General features: G+C 32.2%; 2 protein-coding genes across 4 annotated transcripts in view; both read right to left on the minus strand.

Moving 5' to 3' along the window:
• Window positions 1-10000, minus strand: part of LOC111710744 (protein SMG7) — a 17576-nt gene extending 7576 nt beyond the window's left edge. Inside the window, exons 1-11 of the mRNA XM_023484863.1 lie at window positions 9936-10000; window positions 8669-8861; window positions 7897-8565; window positions 6605-6779; window positions 5504-5742; window positions 5279-5358; window positions 3337-3593; window positions 2889-2993; window positions 1884-1966; window positions 1553-1688; window positions 839-1011 (exon numbers count right to left, since the gene is read on the minus strand). Of these exons, the coding sequence (XP_023340631.1) occupies window positions 839-1011; window positions 1553-1688; window positions 1884-1966; window positions 2889-2993; window positions 3337-3593; window positions 5279-5358; window positions 5504-5742; window positions 6605-6779; window positions 7897-8565; window positions 8669-8859 (2108 nt within the window). The 5' untranslated portion in view covers window positions 8860-8861; window positions 9936-10000. The remainder of the gene's footprint in view (window positions 1-838; window positions 1012-1552; window positions 1689-1883; window positions 1967-2888; window positions 2994-3336; window positions 3594-5278; window positions 5359-5503; window positions 5743-6604; window positions 6780-7896; window positions 8566-8668; window positions 8862-9935) is intronic.
• LOC111710746 (uncharacterized) overlaps window positions 9988-20446 on the minus strand; it is a 12524-nt gene continuing 2065 nt past the window's right edge. The window contains exons 5-16 of one of the 3 annotated variants that reach the window (XR_002767120.1): window positions 20096-20337; window positions 18601-18721; window positions 17970-18190; window positions 17336-17474; window positions 17029-17157; window positions 16636-16826; window positions 15624-15755; window positions 15074-15150; window positions 14699-14790; window positions 13556-13645; window positions 13073-13499; window positions 9988-12589 (exon numbers count right to left, since the gene is read on the minus strand). Coding sequence is in view for 1 of the 3 variants with exons in the window: in XM_023484865.1 (XP_023340633.1) it covers window positions 13473-13499; window positions 13556-13645; window positions 14699-14790; window positions 15074-15150; window positions 15624-15755; window positions 16636-16826; window positions 17029-17157; window positions 17336-17474; window positions 17970-18190; window positions 18601-18721; window positions 20096-20337 (1461 nt within the window). In the remaining 2 variants the exon portion in view is untranslated. Of the gene's footprint in view, window positions 12590-12922; window positions 13500-13555; window positions 13646-14698; window positions 14791-15073; window positions 15151-15623; window positions 15756-16635; window positions 16827-17028; window positions 17158-17335; window positions 17475-17969; window positions 18191-18600; window positions 18722-20095; window positions 20338-20446 lie in introns of those variants that run through there. The other 2 variants (XR_002767121.1, XM_023484865.1) reach the window with 2 other exon arrangements.

Genomic DNA, 20446 nt, shown 5'->3' on the forward strand with positions numbered 1-20446 from the left:
CAAAAAGTTTTATCAAAATTAAACTTTTTTAGGTATATTGAACGTTTTCAAAAAAGTGCAAAAAAAATCATTTCTGACACCCCTAGGCTTAGTACGTCAATATAATTCACCAAAACCATACTGCAGTCCTTCAATTATCATACAGGGAAATTTTCATCTTTCTAAACATCCCAACGAAAGATTTGACAGGTTCTTTAAGAATGAGTAAAATTATTAGGCAATACGCAAAAAAACGTTGAAAACTTGTTTTTTGTGTGACAAATTTACATTATAACTAGAGGTGTTCATAATTGATTTAAATATTTGAAGACAAGCTCATATATACTTTTTTGAAAACAATCGTTTCGTTTTAAAAACGAATAAGAAAAAAACGAGTTTTAAAAAAACAACATTATTTTCAAAGAAGATCGTTTAAAAAAAATAGTTTTTTGTTTTTCAACGAATGTTAACGACGTCCCTTCATTAACGACCGTTAACGACGAACCTTCATTGACGATCGTTAATGACCTTTTAAAGAGAAAATACATTTTTTGGTCGGAAAATCCCAGGTCAGAAAACATTCAGGCTAAAAAAAAAAATGTAAATCATCATTCATAATTTATCTTCCTGAAAAGAATTAAATTAGCTGTCAGAAAACTCAGATTTATTAAAGCCAATTTTTTTTTAAACAAATGTTTTCAAAAACGATCGTTTTCCGTTTTTTAAAAGCTTAAAACGGGTGTTTAGCTTTTTTAAACGATAGTTTTTTCTAAAAATAATAACTACAATTAAAAAAAATATTAACGAAACGAAAACGATCGTTTTTCCGGTCGTTTTTAATAACGATTAACAACCCTACCTGTAGTTACTGTGCAAACTTGGTGGAGGTTTAGTGAAATCAAACTCTGAGACACTGAGTGGAACTCCGCCCCCCGCCTCTGGTTTGGCGGAGCTCGCTTTAGAAGTTCCGCCATTGGTAGATTTAGCGGCATTAGTCTTACTCTCCACTTTTCCAGACGTTTTAGTATTCGCCTATAAATATGTTGTTTAAAATTCGTTTCTTATTATTCATTGGACTCTTGCATAATGAAATATTCTAAAACAATGATTTTAACTTGTTTTGTTATTATTTTCTAATTTTTAAAAATCACGCCTAATCATTCCTTTTTATAATATGAATTTCTTATTTTGATCTTTTTCTCCAAAATCATGGTTATCATTATCCACTATGATTTGATATTCCTAAGTTAAGTTGTCTTTTTTTAAGTTCATTCTTTTAAACTTTCCAGATCTTTTTAATGCAGCAATAGTTAATGGTCAATTTTTAAATGGTTTTTGAAAAATTAAAGGGAAAAAAGGTTAGCCATTTCTTTGTAATGTTTTCTTAACTTTATTTCCCAGAAATTAATGTATTTGCCATCAAACTCGCAAAATCACTAACTGTCAAATGTTATTTCAGTAGTTTCTTTTACTTCAATTTAACTTTCTATCTGTTTACTTTTTCTTTTATAAACGATTTGAAGATATTGATACATAACACCCCTGACAATGCTATTTAGTATTTAGGCCTAACCTGGACAATGACAGGACTCGGCGTCTTGAACATTACACGTTTCTGTTTTTCCTCGTCTTCCTTTTCTTCATCTTGATCAGGAACAGAAATAGTGTTGGCGCGCAAAATGGCCGCCATCGCTACATTTTGCCGTGCTCTGAACAAATTCTATTCTATAACAAATTTATCCCAAAATATCGCGTTAAAAGTAAGGAAATTCCCAAACAAAAAAGAAAAATTGAGAAACTTTTTTTTTTGCTCCATTACGTTTAAAAATGACATAAAGAGGTTCATTACACGAATAAGAAGGACGAAGCGCCATGCAAACTTAAAGCCTTGTAAGCTTCTTTACCTATATCTGGGTGCACTTGCAACAGTTCCTGGATCTTGGACCGCAGGTTTGGATTTAAGGATCCCCTTGGACCCACTGCTATTCTGGAAAAGAAATCTTTACAACCAGTGATATGAAGGGATGATCAGTATATTGGCTCCTTTTTATCAAAATTATAATGATAATAAATATTTTAAGCTTAAAAAGCATAGTTAAGTGTGTTTAAAGGGACTGTAAAGGAAAAATGAAAGGGGGTATAGGCTGAAAGCTAATCACTTTAGCTCTTGATCGCGACCCATGAAAGTTTTATCTGATGTTCCTGTCTTGAGAAATTGATATAAAACCGTGTTAAAATTATACGAAAATTCATATATGTAAAATTTAGAAAATCTTAACCTTAAATCACGTGACCAGAACTATCACCAATGGCAGAGCAGTATATTGGTTACGTGTCTCCGTCTGTATCACGTGACCACTTTACTGCACTGTCATTGGTGGAACTTCTGGTCAAGTAACAAGGAAGTATAAATAATATTATGAATTAAATCTATAAAAAATAGAAATAACAAATATAAAATTAGAATTGGATTAAACCTAAGTTACAATTCGCTTTCTCTGGGATATCATAGTTTTCAGATTGGTTGCATATTTGCTGAATTTGCTCTATTTAAACCCTCTACTTTTATACAAAATTGTATATATATATATATTAATTTTCGTATAAATTTGAAAAAGTTGTAAATCAATTTCTCGAGATAGGAACATCAGATATAACTTTCATTTGTCGCGATCGAGAGCTAAAGTGATTAGCTTTCAGCCTATACCCCTTTCATTTTTCCTTTACAGTCCCTTTAACTAGAATCATTAAAATTTAGGTCATCATTTTGGACCTCAGTCGACCTAGAGTCCATTTAAGAATCCCTTTAATTAACACAACTTTAACATTATCTCATCATTGGATCCAGGTTTACTCTTCAGGCTGAATCAGAAGAGCTCTTTGATGCACACTGAACACGATAGTCTTACCTGTTCCTCCCATTGTATAGTGTCACTTTCATCTTCATCTTCTTCACTTGAATCATTCTCCCCTTTCTCGGTGTCAAGGGCCTCAGATAAGTCCTCGTCTTCAACATGTTCATGTTCATGTTCATGTTCATGTTCATGTTCATGTTCATGTTCATGTTCATGTTCATGTTCATGTTCATGTTCATGTTCATGTTCATGAATGATTAATATTCTTAATAAACAGCAAACATTATCCAAATAAAATCATACTTTTAACGAACTACTCCTACAATCCAAACTCGATGTGAATTTACAAACTGAAGAAAGAAATAAGGACTTAACAGCTTAGGATGCTTTTCCATGAACTGCAAGGCTATTTATTTACTATTCATTTACTATTTACTATTTAAGATAAATACAATTTCTAAAATATATTTTTAACATCATTACAAGGAACCATTGTTTTCACCTGAATATAATCTCTCTTTAAAGCACTCCATTCTTCTCCATCCTTCTCCAAGAGAAGGTATGGATCTTCGGACAGTTTCTCTCCAATCATTTGGAGTCTATAAAATCTTAGATGAGCTAACTCATCCTTGTCATAGATCTGGCCTGAGTTTACTTGCTTGAAGTTCAGGCTAGTAAATGATGCTGCAATTGGCTTAAAGGCTTGAAGGTCATATTCTTCAGGCAAGGGGTAATCTTTTAAAGTATCACAATCATATCCTGAAAATAATAATTATTTAAAACTTTTTTATAAGGAAGTTTGAACGAGGCAAAACCTTTCTGACAGAATCAAAATGTAAGAAATAATAATGCTTTATTTTCCTGTAGAGTGTAGGCAGTCTGGGTTGCCCAAAATCAGGGTTGGCATAAAAAAAAACCAGCCCAAAAAAACAATAAAAAATTCTAATTTTTGTATTTTCTTCAATTTTATAATAATAAAATCTTCTAGAAATAAGGGCTAACTGTATTGATTTTTAGGAGTTTACAGCGCTAAAACTGACACATTTATTTATTTCCTAGGACTTAAACCAATGATAAGCTTGACAAAATGAATATTGAGTTATTTCAAAAAAATATTTAATTAATCAAAGTAGTCAACTATGTCACTCTATACTTAAAGACGTTTTCTGACTTTAGACCAGACTAACCAACAGTGGTCCTCCTTCTTGAGCATATATATATCTACCGATTAATCTGATTAGCCCCACCCCAATCAGAAATATGTATCCACGTGAGAAAATAGAATTAGTCTGAAATTTATAGAACTATAATATCAAAAATTTCAGTACTCTCCCTATGAAGAAGATATTATTGTAATTGAAGAGTATTTATGATCATAACCTATCAACACAACAATCATAGATAAATAAATAAACATAGATAGCATATGTACGCAAAATCACCAAGAATTGTACAGTCCGCGAACTCATACTTCTAGGGGTCAAAGTATACTTCAATGATAAGCGGGGTGGTTTGGTGTTTTAATGGATTTCATAATAGAGTGTAAAATAACTCCGGGAATGGAACTATTTGAACAACAATATTTCACTGAGCAATATATCATATTGACGAGAACTGAAGAAGGACATGAGAAAGACTTAACTAACTTAAATTTCTCTCTACAGAACTCATGTACACCACAAGTACTCAATGACATAAGAACCGCCAATGTTCACAACCGACCTAGTTAATCTATATAAAAGGAATATCTTTAAAACATCTCTGTACATTTATATCTTTCAAGATGAAAAATGTCGTCTTATGCGCAATCTATCTTTATCTATGACAAAAATATTATTATTTTTCCTATTTTTAAAGTTCACCTATTGCTTAAACAGTCGTATTACTATGAATTTATTACTATGAATTTTTTAATTAATCTTTTTATATTTTATTTTTTAGAAACGTTTTTTACGGATTTTGAAAAATGTGATTGGTACGCGGCATTCTTTGATAGTTGCGTAAGCGACAAGCGAAACAATCAAATTCAAAACAAATTATTTAAAAAATATTATAAAATATAAACTATATACAAATGTGGCGAAAGATAATCGATGACTATAGGTTGTTATATCTGAATGATTTGTTTGAAATGAAATTGATTTTTTACGGTCTACGGAAAATTAGTCTAGTCCTATAGAAGCTGATGTATAAGCAATAAGAATCAATGGATAAATTTATAGAAATAGACAATTTTCAAGCCACATTTTTGATCAGATTAAGGTTTCAAGGGAGTCGTTGTAAATCGGGTATTGCCATCTTTTTAAGAATCTTTAAGAATCTTTATGATTCTTTAAGAAACTAAATAAAACTTTCAAATGATACTCCGCTACTACCATTTAAACTGCCAAATAAAGATAATAGTGCTAGTGATAGATCTAGATTAAGAATGCTTAAATACTTACCAGGTAGAAGAATTTGAACCTCATTGAGAAGTCTTGCTAAGCTTGGCCAGATCTGTGGACGGCTGGTAAACCCCTTCTCTCTATTGAGTTGAGAATATCAAACATTGAAAATACAGAAGACACAAAAATAGACACATAACTTGTAGATACTGTAACAATACAACAAAATATCAAATAAAAACAAGAGAATTAATTCATTTGAAGAACAGCTGTTCGTTATTCTCCCTTAGAACTTCAGGGTGAAGTAGAATCCATTCCAGAAGGATTCTCACTGCGGGCAGAGCAAAGTAATCTACCAAGTCATCTCCCTTCTTGACTGTGTAAACTGGTAAAAGAGAGGAGGACAGAACTGCAGCTTGCAGGTCAGCACACACAGCCATACTCACCTTTTCCTCCCTAGATAACTGCTCCCGGTCATCAGACACTGAAGCTTGATCCCAAACCCACATATTAATGGAGATCATCTAATAAAGACAAATTCCAAGCTTGACAAATATTTTTACTTTTACAAGAGATATTGTAAATGAGGCTTACAGTCATTTCCTCTAATACAAAAAAAGGACCTTGCTTGTATCTCTGTTGATCATAAATCCAATTTCTAACCCCCCTCTCCCGCATTAGTGGTCTTTACCAAAACTCCTCTCGGAGAAACTCCAAACCAAAGCAAGTCTCTGCTCAAATCTATCTGTACTCTCCAAAAAAACAAACAACTAATAGAGAAACGTTTTACTAAGTGAAGGATCAAATCCATAAATAACTTTGCAATCCACTTAAACAACCGGGTTTATATTTTCAGAAGTATTTACAAATGCTTTAAACTATTCCATCAAACCCTTAGATCTTTAATCCGCCGTATCACTCCAACACAAAAAACTACTAAGATATATTATTAATTAGGCAACTACATTTATACATTTTCATTTATTTTTACTATACCTGCATTTTATTGCAGGTTTAAATAATGTATTGTGTATGTTTGCAAATACTATGTCTGAGTTAAGGGCATTAGTCAACAAGTCCACGAATCAACCTATCAATTAATCACTGACGCCTGTCTATTGTTTTACAATCTCATATAGCAGGCTAGTTGCTACATTTTTTGAATTCAATGCGTTCAAAGTTTGCAACTTGCCTGATAAATGATATCCATACAAGGTTCTTTTTTTGTATTAAATGAAATGACTGTAAGTCTCATTTGAAATATCTCTTGTGAAAGAAAAAATAGCTTTACTTTAAGAACAGGCTAATGTTAAAAAGGAAAAAAACCCAACCAAGATTTTTTTCATGAGTACATAGACAAAGAAGTATTTAGTGCTGGATATGTCCCTGAAGTAACTGCCAGGTAGAAAGTGAGTCCGTAGCTATAAGAGAAGTTAAAGAGTCTGTAAGAAGTCTACAGAACTTGACACACATGCTGAGATGTACACTATGCTGAAGTAACCCATGGACTCGCAGGAAGAGTGGGATAAATGTATGCTGGGTAACCTTAGCTGTTCGTTCTCTAATATCATCACCACTGTTAGATCAAAATATAGATTTTAACCCTATCTCTGCTGGGGTACTTGAAAACCAGGATATGCTGGGGGGGGGGTCAATTTGACCCCCCCCCTCTAAATCCCATGTTTTATGTCCAAATATGACAAATGATACATCATTGGAAAGCTCTTGTGCTCTGCTTTTAGAATCTGCAAAAAAAATTGCAAATTTGCAAAAATTGAATTTTTTATCGCAAAATACAGTTATATAGTAAAAATGTTTGCAAAAAAAATTTGTCCAAAAAATAAAAAATTATACATTTTTGAAAAGCCCTTGACCATGCCATTTCAAATATGCAAAAATATTTGCAAAATTTTAAATAACCTGATTTTTAATCAAGAAAAACTAAAAATGTCCAAATTTCCTTTGACAGGTTGTTTGCAAAAAATTTGCAATTTTTTTCGCAAAACTTGTGCAATTCGTTTCCTTATGTCAAAGACTTTCCAAAAAGCTAAATTTGATCAAAATCTGACAAGTGGAAGTGGGTCAAAACAAAGATTTAGTTTGTTACAGGAAAAAACAGTAATTCAGGCAGTGTGCCTGAGGACTCAGGCAGTTAGTATTAAAGTCCGGTTTAAGGCCTAAAGGGAGGGCTTTGGGTATGTAGGAAAAAACAGAAAATGTTATGTAAAAAAAAACTACAAGGGGGGTCAAATTGACCCCCCCCCCCCAGCAGGAATAGGGTTAAGGATTTAAGAGGGTCAAAGTTTTGTTTGTGATGGCAATTGTAATATCCACTCCGGAAACTTTTCAGTTGGGAGGGCACATGCATTGAACGTGAGGAAAGAGGTACATCTCTTGCATCAATTATGACACTAGAAATTTATAAAAAGTAAGATGAATCTCACTCATACCATGTCTCAAATTGAGGCGGAAACCAGAAAGGAACTGTTGAAATGCTGAAGTCACAGATTTAAGGTCCAATAGTTTTTTCCCCCAAAAGAAATACTAAACTTTGTCTAAAATAAGGAGTACTTAAATTAATCTCAACATTATTCTACATATTAACTAAAAATAAGTATTCAGTAATTTCATTATGGGCAAGGATCATGGAAAATGTTATCGAAATGTAGTGGATATGCCTGGGCTCTCTCTCTTCAGCTTCTCCAAGGCCAGCTAGCCGGGAGAGAAGCTTATTCAGATTTATGAAGGCAGCAGGAAATGGAAAGCTTAGACTTACAGCTCTAACATAAAAATAGACTGTGGACAGCTTGTTACTTCGATTTGCTTCTAGGATAGCTATCTGGTTATAAGGTTGCCCACTTGAGGGCGCCATACTTATGGCATGCCTGTAGAATGTCTCTGCTTGTTGGATATTGTTCCTGTACCGAGCTATATCTCCAAGATGAACAAGGCAGTATTGACAGATATAATTGCATGAGGCAGGACTGGGAGGGAATACTTCTTCCCCAACCAACTTCTCTCCAGTAGTACCATATGGACTACCAGAATGAAGAAATGGAATGGAGAGTGAAAAAGCAAATCGAATCTCCTCTAGAAGAAGGATATAGAACCCAGAAGCGTTCTCAAGGAACCATGAGAGTGTCACTTGAGCACTACCCCTGTCCTTAGCTCTTCTATCCTTACTTTTAACCTGGAGATGAGAAATATAGTTTTTGAAGCAGGAGTTCCAAAGCAGCTGCTCCAGCTTTCTGTCCAAAGCAAAGTCCAGATCAGTGATGATAATCTTTTTCAGGATTTTAGCAAGTTCTTGATGAGTTGACCAAGTCTCAGTATCTCGGTACAATTCCCTGGCAAAATAAGTTTAAGTAAGAAATATTTAGCAAATTATAAAAGCCCAAGATCAGCGTTAAGAATCCATTCAATTTTGATTTATAACTTGATAAAACTTACTTTTTGCCATTTACAGTTTTTGCTAAATCTTCTGCACGCTTAGCAAGTTGCAGGGACTCTAGATTATTAGGAACCTTTCTTCCTTGTTCTTGTTCTTCTTCTTCTTCTTCTCCTTTCATCTCTATCTCTTTTTGGTTACTCCTTTCCAACCGATCTTCTTTCTTCGCTATTCCTATGTTCTTTTCCTCCATAACTAATAAGATAAATGCCATCAAACTTCAAACAGTTTTTTAAAAACAACATGTTTTTTATTTATTGACAAATTTCATTAGAATTAGAAATATATAGAACAGAGGATGTGTATTTGAATTATTTTGTTTTAGAAAACTTAGGAACTAGTGGGCTTAAATTATTCCACTTTTTTCAATTATCATGTAAACCCTGCTTCAGCAGTAAGAATTTTAAAAAACGTTTTTAACAAGAAGCTGACTGAAATAAATGAATAAAATATTTTCTTGGACTTATAAAAAGGTCATTGCTCTGTGTTCTGTGCAGAAGAGGGAAACCTTTAAAATCTAAAAACACATCTCAGTAACAAATCAAACCTTTCAAGTTAAATTTCAGGAATCTCAACCCCTTTTCAATTTTTTTTTAGGTTTTACATTCAACATTTTGAAAAACTTTTTATCACTTGACAATATGATAAGATTTAGGATTTATTGGATTTTTTTTAAAAAGCTTTGAGAATAAAAATTCAACCTTTTAAACTATGATAAACAAAAAAATAGTTAACGGTTTCTTTTAAATATTTAAGCGTAAACAGAACTGAAATTAAAGCATTATATGATTTTTTTAACCATTCAAAAATATCTTCAAATAGAAGAAACCTAATTAGAAACCAGAAACCTATATTTGAAGCTTCGTGAAGAAAATACACGAGCTAAAGAGGCAAAATATGACCTATTAGTTTAAAATCAAAACAAAAACAAGATTTTAATTTCCTAACTGCACCTATATTTTTTCCTCCATTTTTTGCACAGCAATAAATTAAAATAGAACTTTTCTTTCTGGATAAACAAGATAAAATATTTGTGATAACTTATTCAAAAATATGACACGTGGTAATTTGTTATTAGATTGAACTGACCAATAAAGAGAGAATATTTATAAATCCTCATAATTAGAAAATCCGATCGGTCCGGGGAAAATGTAATGAAGAAAGTAAAGACCATTCCAGCATTAAAAAATAGTAATTATTGAAAAATAACTGTATTAAAACAAGGTAGGTAATCCTTATAATACATAGCGGTCATTAACACTGTCTTACCTGTTTAATAATCTTGAATTTAGTCAAAAACGGCTCATTTTTATCTGAAAACCTCACAATTATCCCTAGCTAACAGTGAAACAGCTAACAAGTACATTAATATATGAAACTATGTACATTGTACATAGTTTTCGCTTTACAATTACAAATCTATCTACGCTGTATCAAATATCTATCAAGTATCAATCAAATCACAATTTTTCAGAATATACAGGGTGTCCCACATCATAATGGATCGTTAATGGCTCTAAATTACGATTTACGTCAGAAAATCTAAGAAAAATGAATTGAAAAATTGCATAAGGCTAATTCCCTTGCAGAAAATAATAGGTTTTTCAAAAATTATGTGCGTAATTTGGCGTTAACCCTTGGAAAAAATCCAATATGATATGGTATACTCTGTATAACACAGTACAGTATAGTTACTTTACATAGGGCTGGTCACGTTTTTTCAATCCGTTTGTTTAAAGTTAAAGTAACTGTGTTAACTGTTCGTTAAAAAACTATTGGTTACAACTGGTTCAGCTCGTTAACGAAAAATGTCCGTTAATTTGTTAATTTAGATACACCGGTTCGTTCACAGAACTTTTACCAGCCTAATTGTAAACAACATACAGTAACCAGAACATATTTTTACTCATTGAGTACAATGTAAAATAACCTTCTATAGTGTACTACAGCTATCATACATTGCACCAGTACATAGAGTCCACTGTTTACACAACAATATAACAATCCAGCACAGTGTTTTTTACAAAAAGTACAATGTGAACCATCGAATTATTTGGAAGTTTACATGACTAGGTGAGATTAATATAAGGATAATTTTCAGACTATAGTGCACAATGCCCAATTCACAAGTTTGTAACGTTTTATTTTTTTCTGGTTTTAAGTTTTCCGCAATAAAAAATGTTTAAGTCATAATTTAGCACTATTGAACAAAAACAAGATTGCCATAGGAGCCAACTAAGCGCCAAAAGACTTAAAGAAAAATAACATTGAAAAGACATTTTTAGTTTTAACCTTTGAAATTTCCATTGTCGAAACATATCTACAGATTCAAATATTATTTAGTGAATCGGTCACATATCTACAGATACAATTATTATTTAGTGAAACGGTCTAGAACTAACATTGGTACTATCACAGTGCTTCATTTTAAAACAGGGGTAAGTACTAAGTAAGTATATGTACATTCAATCCATGTTTTGATTTAAAAACAAATGGTATTTTCTAAAGTAGACTAGAACTTTTGAATCGAAAATTATTTTCTAAATCGGCGCGCACGCGGTTTTCAAGCTTCTTGGACTGGAATTAATTCCGACTAAAAAATATTAACGTTTGAATTTTAAAGAGGTTATTCCATATAAAACCCTTTTCAACAAATTTATATATATAAACATAGATATATACCCCTGTTCATACAATTACAAGAAAGCTGGTGGATTAAAACTTGTGAAAACACTAAACTGATTTTAAAGGGACTGTCAACGTAATTTCAAGTGGCAACTTGATGAAAATGCCCGATTTTCAACGGTTCCCTTGAAAGCATTGTCTGATCAAGTATGAATTATATATCAATGTTTTTGTTTCTTTAATCTGTTTATTTTCAGTTGCGGTTTCTCTACGAAAGTTACTGGCGCATTTCTTGTTTATGAGAGGCAATGGAAATTGGAGAAACTCACACAAGAAAAAAACACATTTCGAGTCAGAAAAACTACGGTTTTTCACATTTATTATCAGATTAGGGTTTTCCAGGGTACCGGTGAAAATCGGACATTGCCATCTTTGCAAAGAGGGTTACTTGAAATTAAACTTACAGTCACTTTAAGTACTTTGAACTTTAAAAAAAACTGGTTACTTGCAAAAACGCTTATTTTGTTCACCCCAATATCTTTTCAATCTTAAAGTGTAAAATTTAAACTTTGACTATTTGATCTGACAAAATACAAATTTTAAAATATCAAAAGTACACGATTAAAGGTTGCAAAGATATGAAGCTTAGAATGTTCAGAATTTGAGACGAGTAATAAGTTCTTTTGAACTATTTAACAAACTAAAAATCAACTTTTTAAATGTATAAATTGACAAAATCAGATGAGATCAATAATTTCCAGTTGACCAAAAATCACATAATAATAATAATCATAATAATCAAAATACAGAAAATCACAACATGTAACAAACGATAACAAAACATATACATAACGCTATAATAAAATCTAAGTCATAACAATAAAACAAAATAAAATCTGTGACAGTTTTTCAGTGTCATTGTTAACAACATAAAAATTTTTTTTTTTTTTTTTAAGAAAAGTCAAGAAAATCAATATTTGAATTAAAAATTTTCATCTGCAAAAAATACTTTTTTTTATTTCACAATTACATTTGTTTTGATTAAAGTTTCTTATAAATAATTGTGAAGGGAAAATGCCCCCTAATTACATATATGTTACATAATGGTAACCTTGTAATTAATGAATGGATATACATACAACCAGGTAGATATCTATTACATAATAATGATAATAATAATGATATTAACTGCAATATTTCTAAGAATTGCAGTATAAATCATTATACTACTAGTACTACTACTATATTGTACACAGTATGGTCCCAAAACAATTCTTATTAAAAATAGTATTATTGCACTTTAATATGTTAGGTATAGAATGTACATCTTGATAATGGTTGATTTTGCTCTTTTCCATTCCGGGGGAATAGAAGATTTATTTGATATAAAAACCAGTTTTAGATAAGACGTTTTCTCATGAAAAATAATGATAGAAGTAAAACTATTTGCTAACCAAACTAAACAAATATGATAATAACTTAATTTATGAATAAGTAAACAAAAAATTAAGATATTCATTTGACCCCAAAAAATATTCGAGCAATTTTTGTATTTCTAACTTCTTCAGCTTTTAAACTATCTTGCTATTTTTAATCAAGGGTTTATATAAAAAAAAAATTTATTTGAAAAACTTGTTTTCTGGAAGTTGTAAAAAATAATAAACTAAAAAATTTTTCAGATTGACATATTAACTTAAGTACTAAGGGTGCTGGAATTGATAGGTCAAATTAAAAAAGGCACCAATAAAATTACGGCTAAGGAAGACGACATTTAAGCTAACTTGTGTGTATTTGCAGGTAAAGCAAATTTTAAACTACAGAGTGTCCCACATGATATTTGACCGTCAATGGGTCTAAATTACCATTTTCGGGGGAAACAAAACTAAATAAGGCTAAAATAACAATTTTCTTGCAAAAAATGCTAGATTTTTTTGTAATATGTGTTTATTTTGACGTCTAAGCTTGGAGATAATCTATTATGATATGGGACGAACTGTAGTAGCTTGACTAATTAGGTGAAATTGATCTGTGTACACTGCACATTTGCTGTGTTTCATGTTTGTTGAACTATTTAAAAAATAGCCTGCGTCTAAACTTCGTCTTCTTACTCCACAGTTTTATGATTCCCACTGTAACATACTCATCTACAAGGAACAGAGAAGGAACCAAAAACAAAAATTTTCACAATCTTCTTCGCTCATAAAAAACCTAAAAATTTTAGACTTATTTACGAATCAAGCAAATAATATTTACGAAAAACTAACCCTGGCTATGAGGACTGCAGCGCAGGCAAGAATCGGAAGGGTAAGACTAGCTTTGCGGTCAAACCAACCACTCTCACGGGTCACAACCATCTAGAGTAATTGTAATAATAATACCCAATCAACCTTAATTCCGTAATAATCAAGGTTGAGCTACCGGTCATTAAAAATAAAAGCAAAATGATGGATATTAATCTACCAGTTAAATAAATGCCACAAGCCTAGTATTGAAGAGTGTGCAGTTGGATTGTGACGTAGTCATCGGGATAGCCCTCGCCCTGTTGCCGTTGGTGCTCACTAGATTTGTGTCGATTATTAACTGGAAATCAATTTCCATCTTTGGCGGTTATTTTTGAAAAGGGCTCTGACTAGACCCAGATTTCTACGAAACTAAGCTTTTGAGTGCTTTGCCCCCATCTACTATTTCAATTTTTTGTGGCTCTATTTGTGAACTTTTTTTCTCTTTGTACAATATAAAACAACAACAAAAAATTTACCGATTAAATTTTATATTTTGGCGGATTTTCTAAATTTATCAAAAATCAAAAAATGTTGGGAGACAATCTTTTTATTTTTTAGCAACTGATTGCAGCTGTACACTTTCAGCTTGGTTCAGTCCATCTAAGTACAAGAATGGTTTGATAAAACCTTAATTTTCTTAATTCAGAAACAAGCCTATCACCCTCAGTTGAGCTTACGGTGTGTACTGCAGTAATCTGCAGTACACTGACCGAAGATAAAGTAGAGTTAAGCAGAAAGTGGTTTACTATACTAGTTACTAAAAACAACTAAGATGTTAATTAAAAAACCTATTTTATAAAAAAAATTATCTTCGTGCCTTTTATTAGATACTTTTCGGATAAATTAGACCAATGATTAAAAAATATATTTACAGTGAGACACAGAAAAGTGTGGAAGAGGAAGACGACATTAAAGCAATAGTTAAGTGTATTTGATGTTGTTACAAAGCAACTAATTTTACTAGACACTTATTAAATCATACATTATGTGAAATTGGTCTGTTGTGTCTCATGTTCATTTGAGTATGTAAATTTTTAAGTCACTAGTCTTGAAGTCGTCTTCCTATTTCTGAGTTTTAAGATTCTCACTGTACCCTTCAATACTGACTACTGATCCCTCCTATACCTGGAGTAGGTACTCGATAGTGTTGAGACGATTTGTCATCTGCGCCATGTTCAATTCTAACCCAGAGACACGTGCAGTCACGTGATCCAACCCTGCAGATAATAATAATGATCACGATAACAACAATATACAACAATATACTAACAACGACAACGACAACGACAACGACAACGAGAAAACGACAACGAACAACGACAACGACAACGACAACGACAACGAAAACGAAAACGACAACGACAACGACAACGACAACGACAACGACAACGACAACGCTATTCTATGAGAACAGGAGAAAATATCTCAAAAAATTGTTATTCTTACTTTATACGGTCCTATCTATCCTCCTACTATCTATCTACTCCTGTGATTTACTACCTGTGATCATATGACCAAGGTTTGTGTTGACCCTCTCTAGCTCATGGTTCAGATGATCCACTATACCCTCCAGGAACCTAGGGATAGCATTACTAGATACCGAACCGAACCTGGAAACTCTTGTATTGTGGTATCGAGATCAATGTTCGATCTCATCTTTTTGTCAATCTGCAAATTAATTTTAAGTATAAGTTCGCAGAATCAGAACAGCCAATTAGAAGCCGGGAAATTTTGCGAGCAATCACCGCGAGAAATTTCATTGGTCGGAACCCAGGAAAAGTATCCACAGTGGATATTCAGATTAAGCGAAAGGGAGTAAGAGACAGGCATATATAACACTAAAGTTTCCAGTTCAGGGAACAATTATTCCCAAGAATGCACTAGGTTTGTGAAAACCTGCCAATGTTAACGGACACAGGTGTTTTGTTCTCATAATGGAAAAAAATATTTTCTGTTTGTTTCATGGGGTATATCAAAAAAGGGTTGTAATCACTTTTTTAATCCCCCAACCCCCTTTAATAAGCAAAATAACCCTTTAAGCTCTACGAACCTGTCTGTTTCCGTCTCGCTCCTCCGGACTGGAGACTCCTCCTCCCTTGGTTCGGAGTTAATGACGAGGATCTCGTCCTCGTCCAACTCGTCCTTCAGGGACACCGACACTACCTTCTCAGAGCTCCCACTCCTATATGCACATGGAGGACAGGGTTAAGAGAGTTTATTTAATAATAATTAATATTAACAATAATAGTAATCGTAATCATAATCATAATCATAATCATAGTCATAATCATAATCATAATCATAATCATAATCATAATCATAATCATAATCATAATCATAATCATAATCATAATCATAATCATAATCATAATCATAATCATAATCATAATCATAATCATAATCATAATCATAATCATAATCATAATCATGATCATGATCATGATCATGATCATAATCAGAATCATCAGAATCATCAGAATCATCAGAATCATCAGAATCATCAGAATCAGAATCAGAATCAGAATAGAATCATAATCATAATCATAATCATAATCATAATCATAATCATAATCATAATCATAATCATAATCATAATCATAATCATAAATCAAACCATAATCATAATCATAATCATAATCATAATCATAATCATAATCATAATCGTAATAGTAATCGTAATAGTAATCATAATAGTAATCATAATAGTAATCATAATAGTAATCATAATAGTAATCATAATAGTAATCATAATCAAAATCACAAATCGCATATCGCATATCGCAAATTGCAAATCGCATATTGATAATGTGAATAATAAATGATGAATGATGGATGACAACGACAACACGACAACACGACAACAAGACTAAGACAACACCAGTGCCAATGCCAATGCCAATGCTAATGCCAAATGCCAAATGCCAAATGCCAAATGCATTGCAAACCATACTGATAATGACAGTACGTGATAATAAAAATGCCACTTATAATGATAATAATAATAAAACTAACTAAAAGAAAATGAAAAACAATAACAAATAAGAAGAAGACAAAATAATAACCTGAATTTGTTAAATGACTCTGGAGACCCGACCAGACTGTTGAGGAATCCCTCACTGTAAATATACTCGGAGGTGATTTTTATCTCAGGGATCACGTGATTTTCACTTCCTTTCACGTGACCCTCACTTCCCTTCACGTGACCTTCACTACCCTTCCCGAACTCGTAGCCCTTCCTCACACTCCCCTCAATCTGCCATCACAGGAATATATTAGAAATACAAATATTTGTTTCACCAAATGTGATATTAACTAGTATTTTAAAAAAAACTAATTAAAATTATTTTTTTTCTTGAGAAAAATGTAAAAAAATTAAAAAGCAAAATACATAAAAAATTGGTGTAAGCAGGTCGTTATGTATTTGTCATGTAAATGCAAATTTTTATGTCCTTTACCTTAATTTCATCATTACTATGTACACTTCTTGTATATGTATCAGTGCAGCGCGCAGTAGTCGCCTCTAATGCCGCGGTTGACTCTACAGAATCCTCAAAAATATCCTCCGAATCCGAGTCTGAACCTTCCTGAAAATAAATCAAATGAATTTAAAAAAATAAGAAATTATTAAATCGTTCAAAAATATATATCACTTTTATTAGAGAAATTGAAATATTAATATAAGAAGACATTTTAAGTATTATCAAGTTTTGCTTCCTGTATCGAAAATTTTACAAAGATTGCATTTAATGATATAAATTTTACCTCTCCTGCTGTTGTGGTAATTTTCTGAACAGATTCACCCCCCACCAATGTTTTAATAGACCCTGATAACTGAACCTCCTTGTCTGTTTGAGTAGACCCTGAGTCTGAACCGATAAAACCATCAAACCTATCCAACATCCTGGACAATAGTTAAACATTCTTAAAAACAAAATCTGACAATTTTTCTGGCCAATAATTTGATATATCAAAATTGCAGACAACTAGTTTGTCGTAAAAAGGACAATTTTAAAGAAAATCTGAGTATTTTCTGGTCCATAATTCTAAATATCAGAAATTGCAGACAACTCTGTTGTCGTAAAAAGGACAATTTTAAAGAAAATCTGAGTATTTATTGGTCCATAAATTGCAGACAACTATGTTGTTGTAAAAAGGACAATTTTAAAGAAAATCTTAGTATTTTCTGGTGCATAATTCTAAATATCAGAAATTGCAGACAACTATGTTGTCGTAAAAAGGACAATTTTAAAGAAAATCTGAGTATTTTCTGGTCCATAATTCGGAATATCAATTATTTTTGTCGCAAAAAGGAAAATTTTTCCATAAATATATAAAGCATATGTTTTTGCTTTAAAAAGAACAAAAAAAACTAATCTCTTTTTTCAAGAATATATTCCTATCGATTTCTTGTTGGGATAATTCACTATAACCGACTTCTGAGGATATCTTAGGAGCCGAGGCTGCTGTTCTTGAGACGGAGGTTGCAACAGGATCAGAGGCTGCTGTTCTCGAGGTTAAAGAAGGATCAGCTGTGCTCTTGATATCTCTCATCATATGAATACTAGACTGTAAGCTCCCCTCTAGTCCTCGTAGCTCATCTAGAAACCGATCCTCCTCCTATTCATTGGAAAAATATATTTGATTTAGTATAGTTTAAGATATGATTGGACAAAGGACATTGAACATGATTAAAATAAAGAAATAACAGCATCGAATGCTTCATTTTCTAATAAACGTACAGCAAAAAGTTTCAAAATTTGTTCTTTAAAATGTTCTGTTAAATATTAATTTGTTTTCTTTAAAAGTAAAATACTTTTTTTGCTCTTTTCCCTTAAATATACGAAAAACCCAAACCAAACCAAACCAAAACCAACCCAAACCAAACCAAACCAAACCAACCCATCCTCAACCCAAATCAGGCGTTTATATAGAGGAAGGTAGAAGTTTAACAAACAGTTCTCTAGGACTAAACAAAGAATAGACAAATGAAAAAATAACTCTCTTTTCTTACAACAACCCTTTCTTACCTGGGTCAAGAATGAATTATGATTCTGATCTAAACCGGCGGCAAAATTTGACGCCAATTTTTCCTCGCACGCCAGATTCTGTGAGAATGTTCCAGCTTCACGCTGTCCCTGGTTTATGATTCTAGAAAAGGTCAGAGTTTTAACGTCTCATATCGTTTAGGATCGTTTATGGCTCTAAATTGCGATTTTCGGGACTAATCAGAAATTTGGAATTTTAAGTTAATCTAACTTAAAAAATTGTATAAGCCTGATATAAAATTTGCATGCAGAAAAAATAGGTTTTTTCGAGTATTACTTCAGCGTTTTTTAATCTTGGAGATAATCCAATAGGCTCAGTATCATTTCGTCTAGTACACTTTCGTCTAATAACATTTGGTCTAGTAACATTTGGTCTAAGAAACATTTCGTCTCAGTAACATTTGGTCTAAGTAATATTTTGTTTAAGTAACATTTCGTCTAAGTAACTTTTAGTAAGTAAATTGGTCTAAAACTACAGAATTGGTTTAAGTAACTTTAAGAAAGGAGTAAGTAACATTTTGTCCAAGTAACTTTTGGTATAAGTAATTTTTAGTAAGGAATTTGGTCTGAAGTACTTGAGTATCATAATTAATCCCGCCATTGAGTTCCTCTCAGTTCAACGTGTTTTAGAAGAGTGGAGAATTTCTCCTATACGAATTGCGGATTTCTTGATTTTGTTTCACGGGTTTCTTTTTTTGCAGTGTATATATAAAATCACTTGACATTTTTTTCAGACCAAATTACTTAGACCAAATGTTACTTAGACCAAAAGTTACTTAGACCAAATTTTACTTAGACGAAATGTTACTTAGACCAAATGTTACTAGACAAAAAAGAACTAGACGAAAATGAACTAGACAAAAGTGAACTTAGACGAAAGTGTACTAGACGAAATGTTACTGAGCCATCCAATATGATATTGGATGCTCACTGCTCAGTATGAAAATGGGACTAATTTTAAAACATCAGAAAACAGAATATATTTTTTTTTTTCACAATTTCCTTCACACAAAGTATACTAAGAATTATGAGGTTAAATCTGAAAGCCTCCCCGATATGGAAGACCAGACTATAAGAATGCATTATATATTATTTTTTTAAAAATAAATATGCAACATATTAATTATTAATAGCTTTCCTTATTAAACATTGAAAATACTTAGTAATTTAAAGAAACCACAGGGGTGTATATTTTCTCGAAAAATCATTATTCCCCCCCTTTTGAAAAAAAATTTTCCCCAGAAGTATTACATGCTTGCGCATAATGGTGTTATTCTCTAAATTGGAAAAATAAATTATTTTTAGAGAAAAATTGTTGAATAATTGGGTAAAAAGTAAAGAAAAATGAAAAAGGTGCCTTCTTCTGTCCAATTTTCATCCCCCCCCCCCGCAAAATCATCAAAAACTCCTCCCCCTTGAAAAATATACACCCATGGAAATGTTAAATGTGTTTTCCCATTTGAAATAAATATCTTACCCCTGAATTCCATTGATAAACTCTGTGTCTGGTTCAACACGATTAAAATTAAATCCCTCTGGAATATCAAACTGACCAAGCATGTCTCCAATACTAGAATTCATCTCGGGTTCAGAGCATTCCGAGGTTTCCATGGAGATTGTGGAACCCACTACGGGGGAAGGATTCTGGAGTACCTCCGGGTCCACTTTTCGGTCCGGAGTTAGTTTATCCTCGACAAACTCATAAAACGGGCCAAGTACCTAGAATATTTTTTACAGGAGAACCAGAAAACTTTGAAATAAGAAGACGATAAATAATTAAGGGTATTTGATGTCGTTACAAAGCAAATAGTTTAATTAGTAACTTATA

Source organism: Eurytemora carolleeae, unplaced genomic scaffold (assembly GCF_000591075.1).
Source record: "Eurytemora carolleeae unplaced genomic scaffold, Eaff_2.0 scaffold1076, whole genome shotgun sequence".
NCBI classification, from domain to species: Eukaryota; Metazoa; Arthropoda; class Copepoda; order Calanoida; family Temoridae; genus Eurytemora; species Eurytemora carolleeae.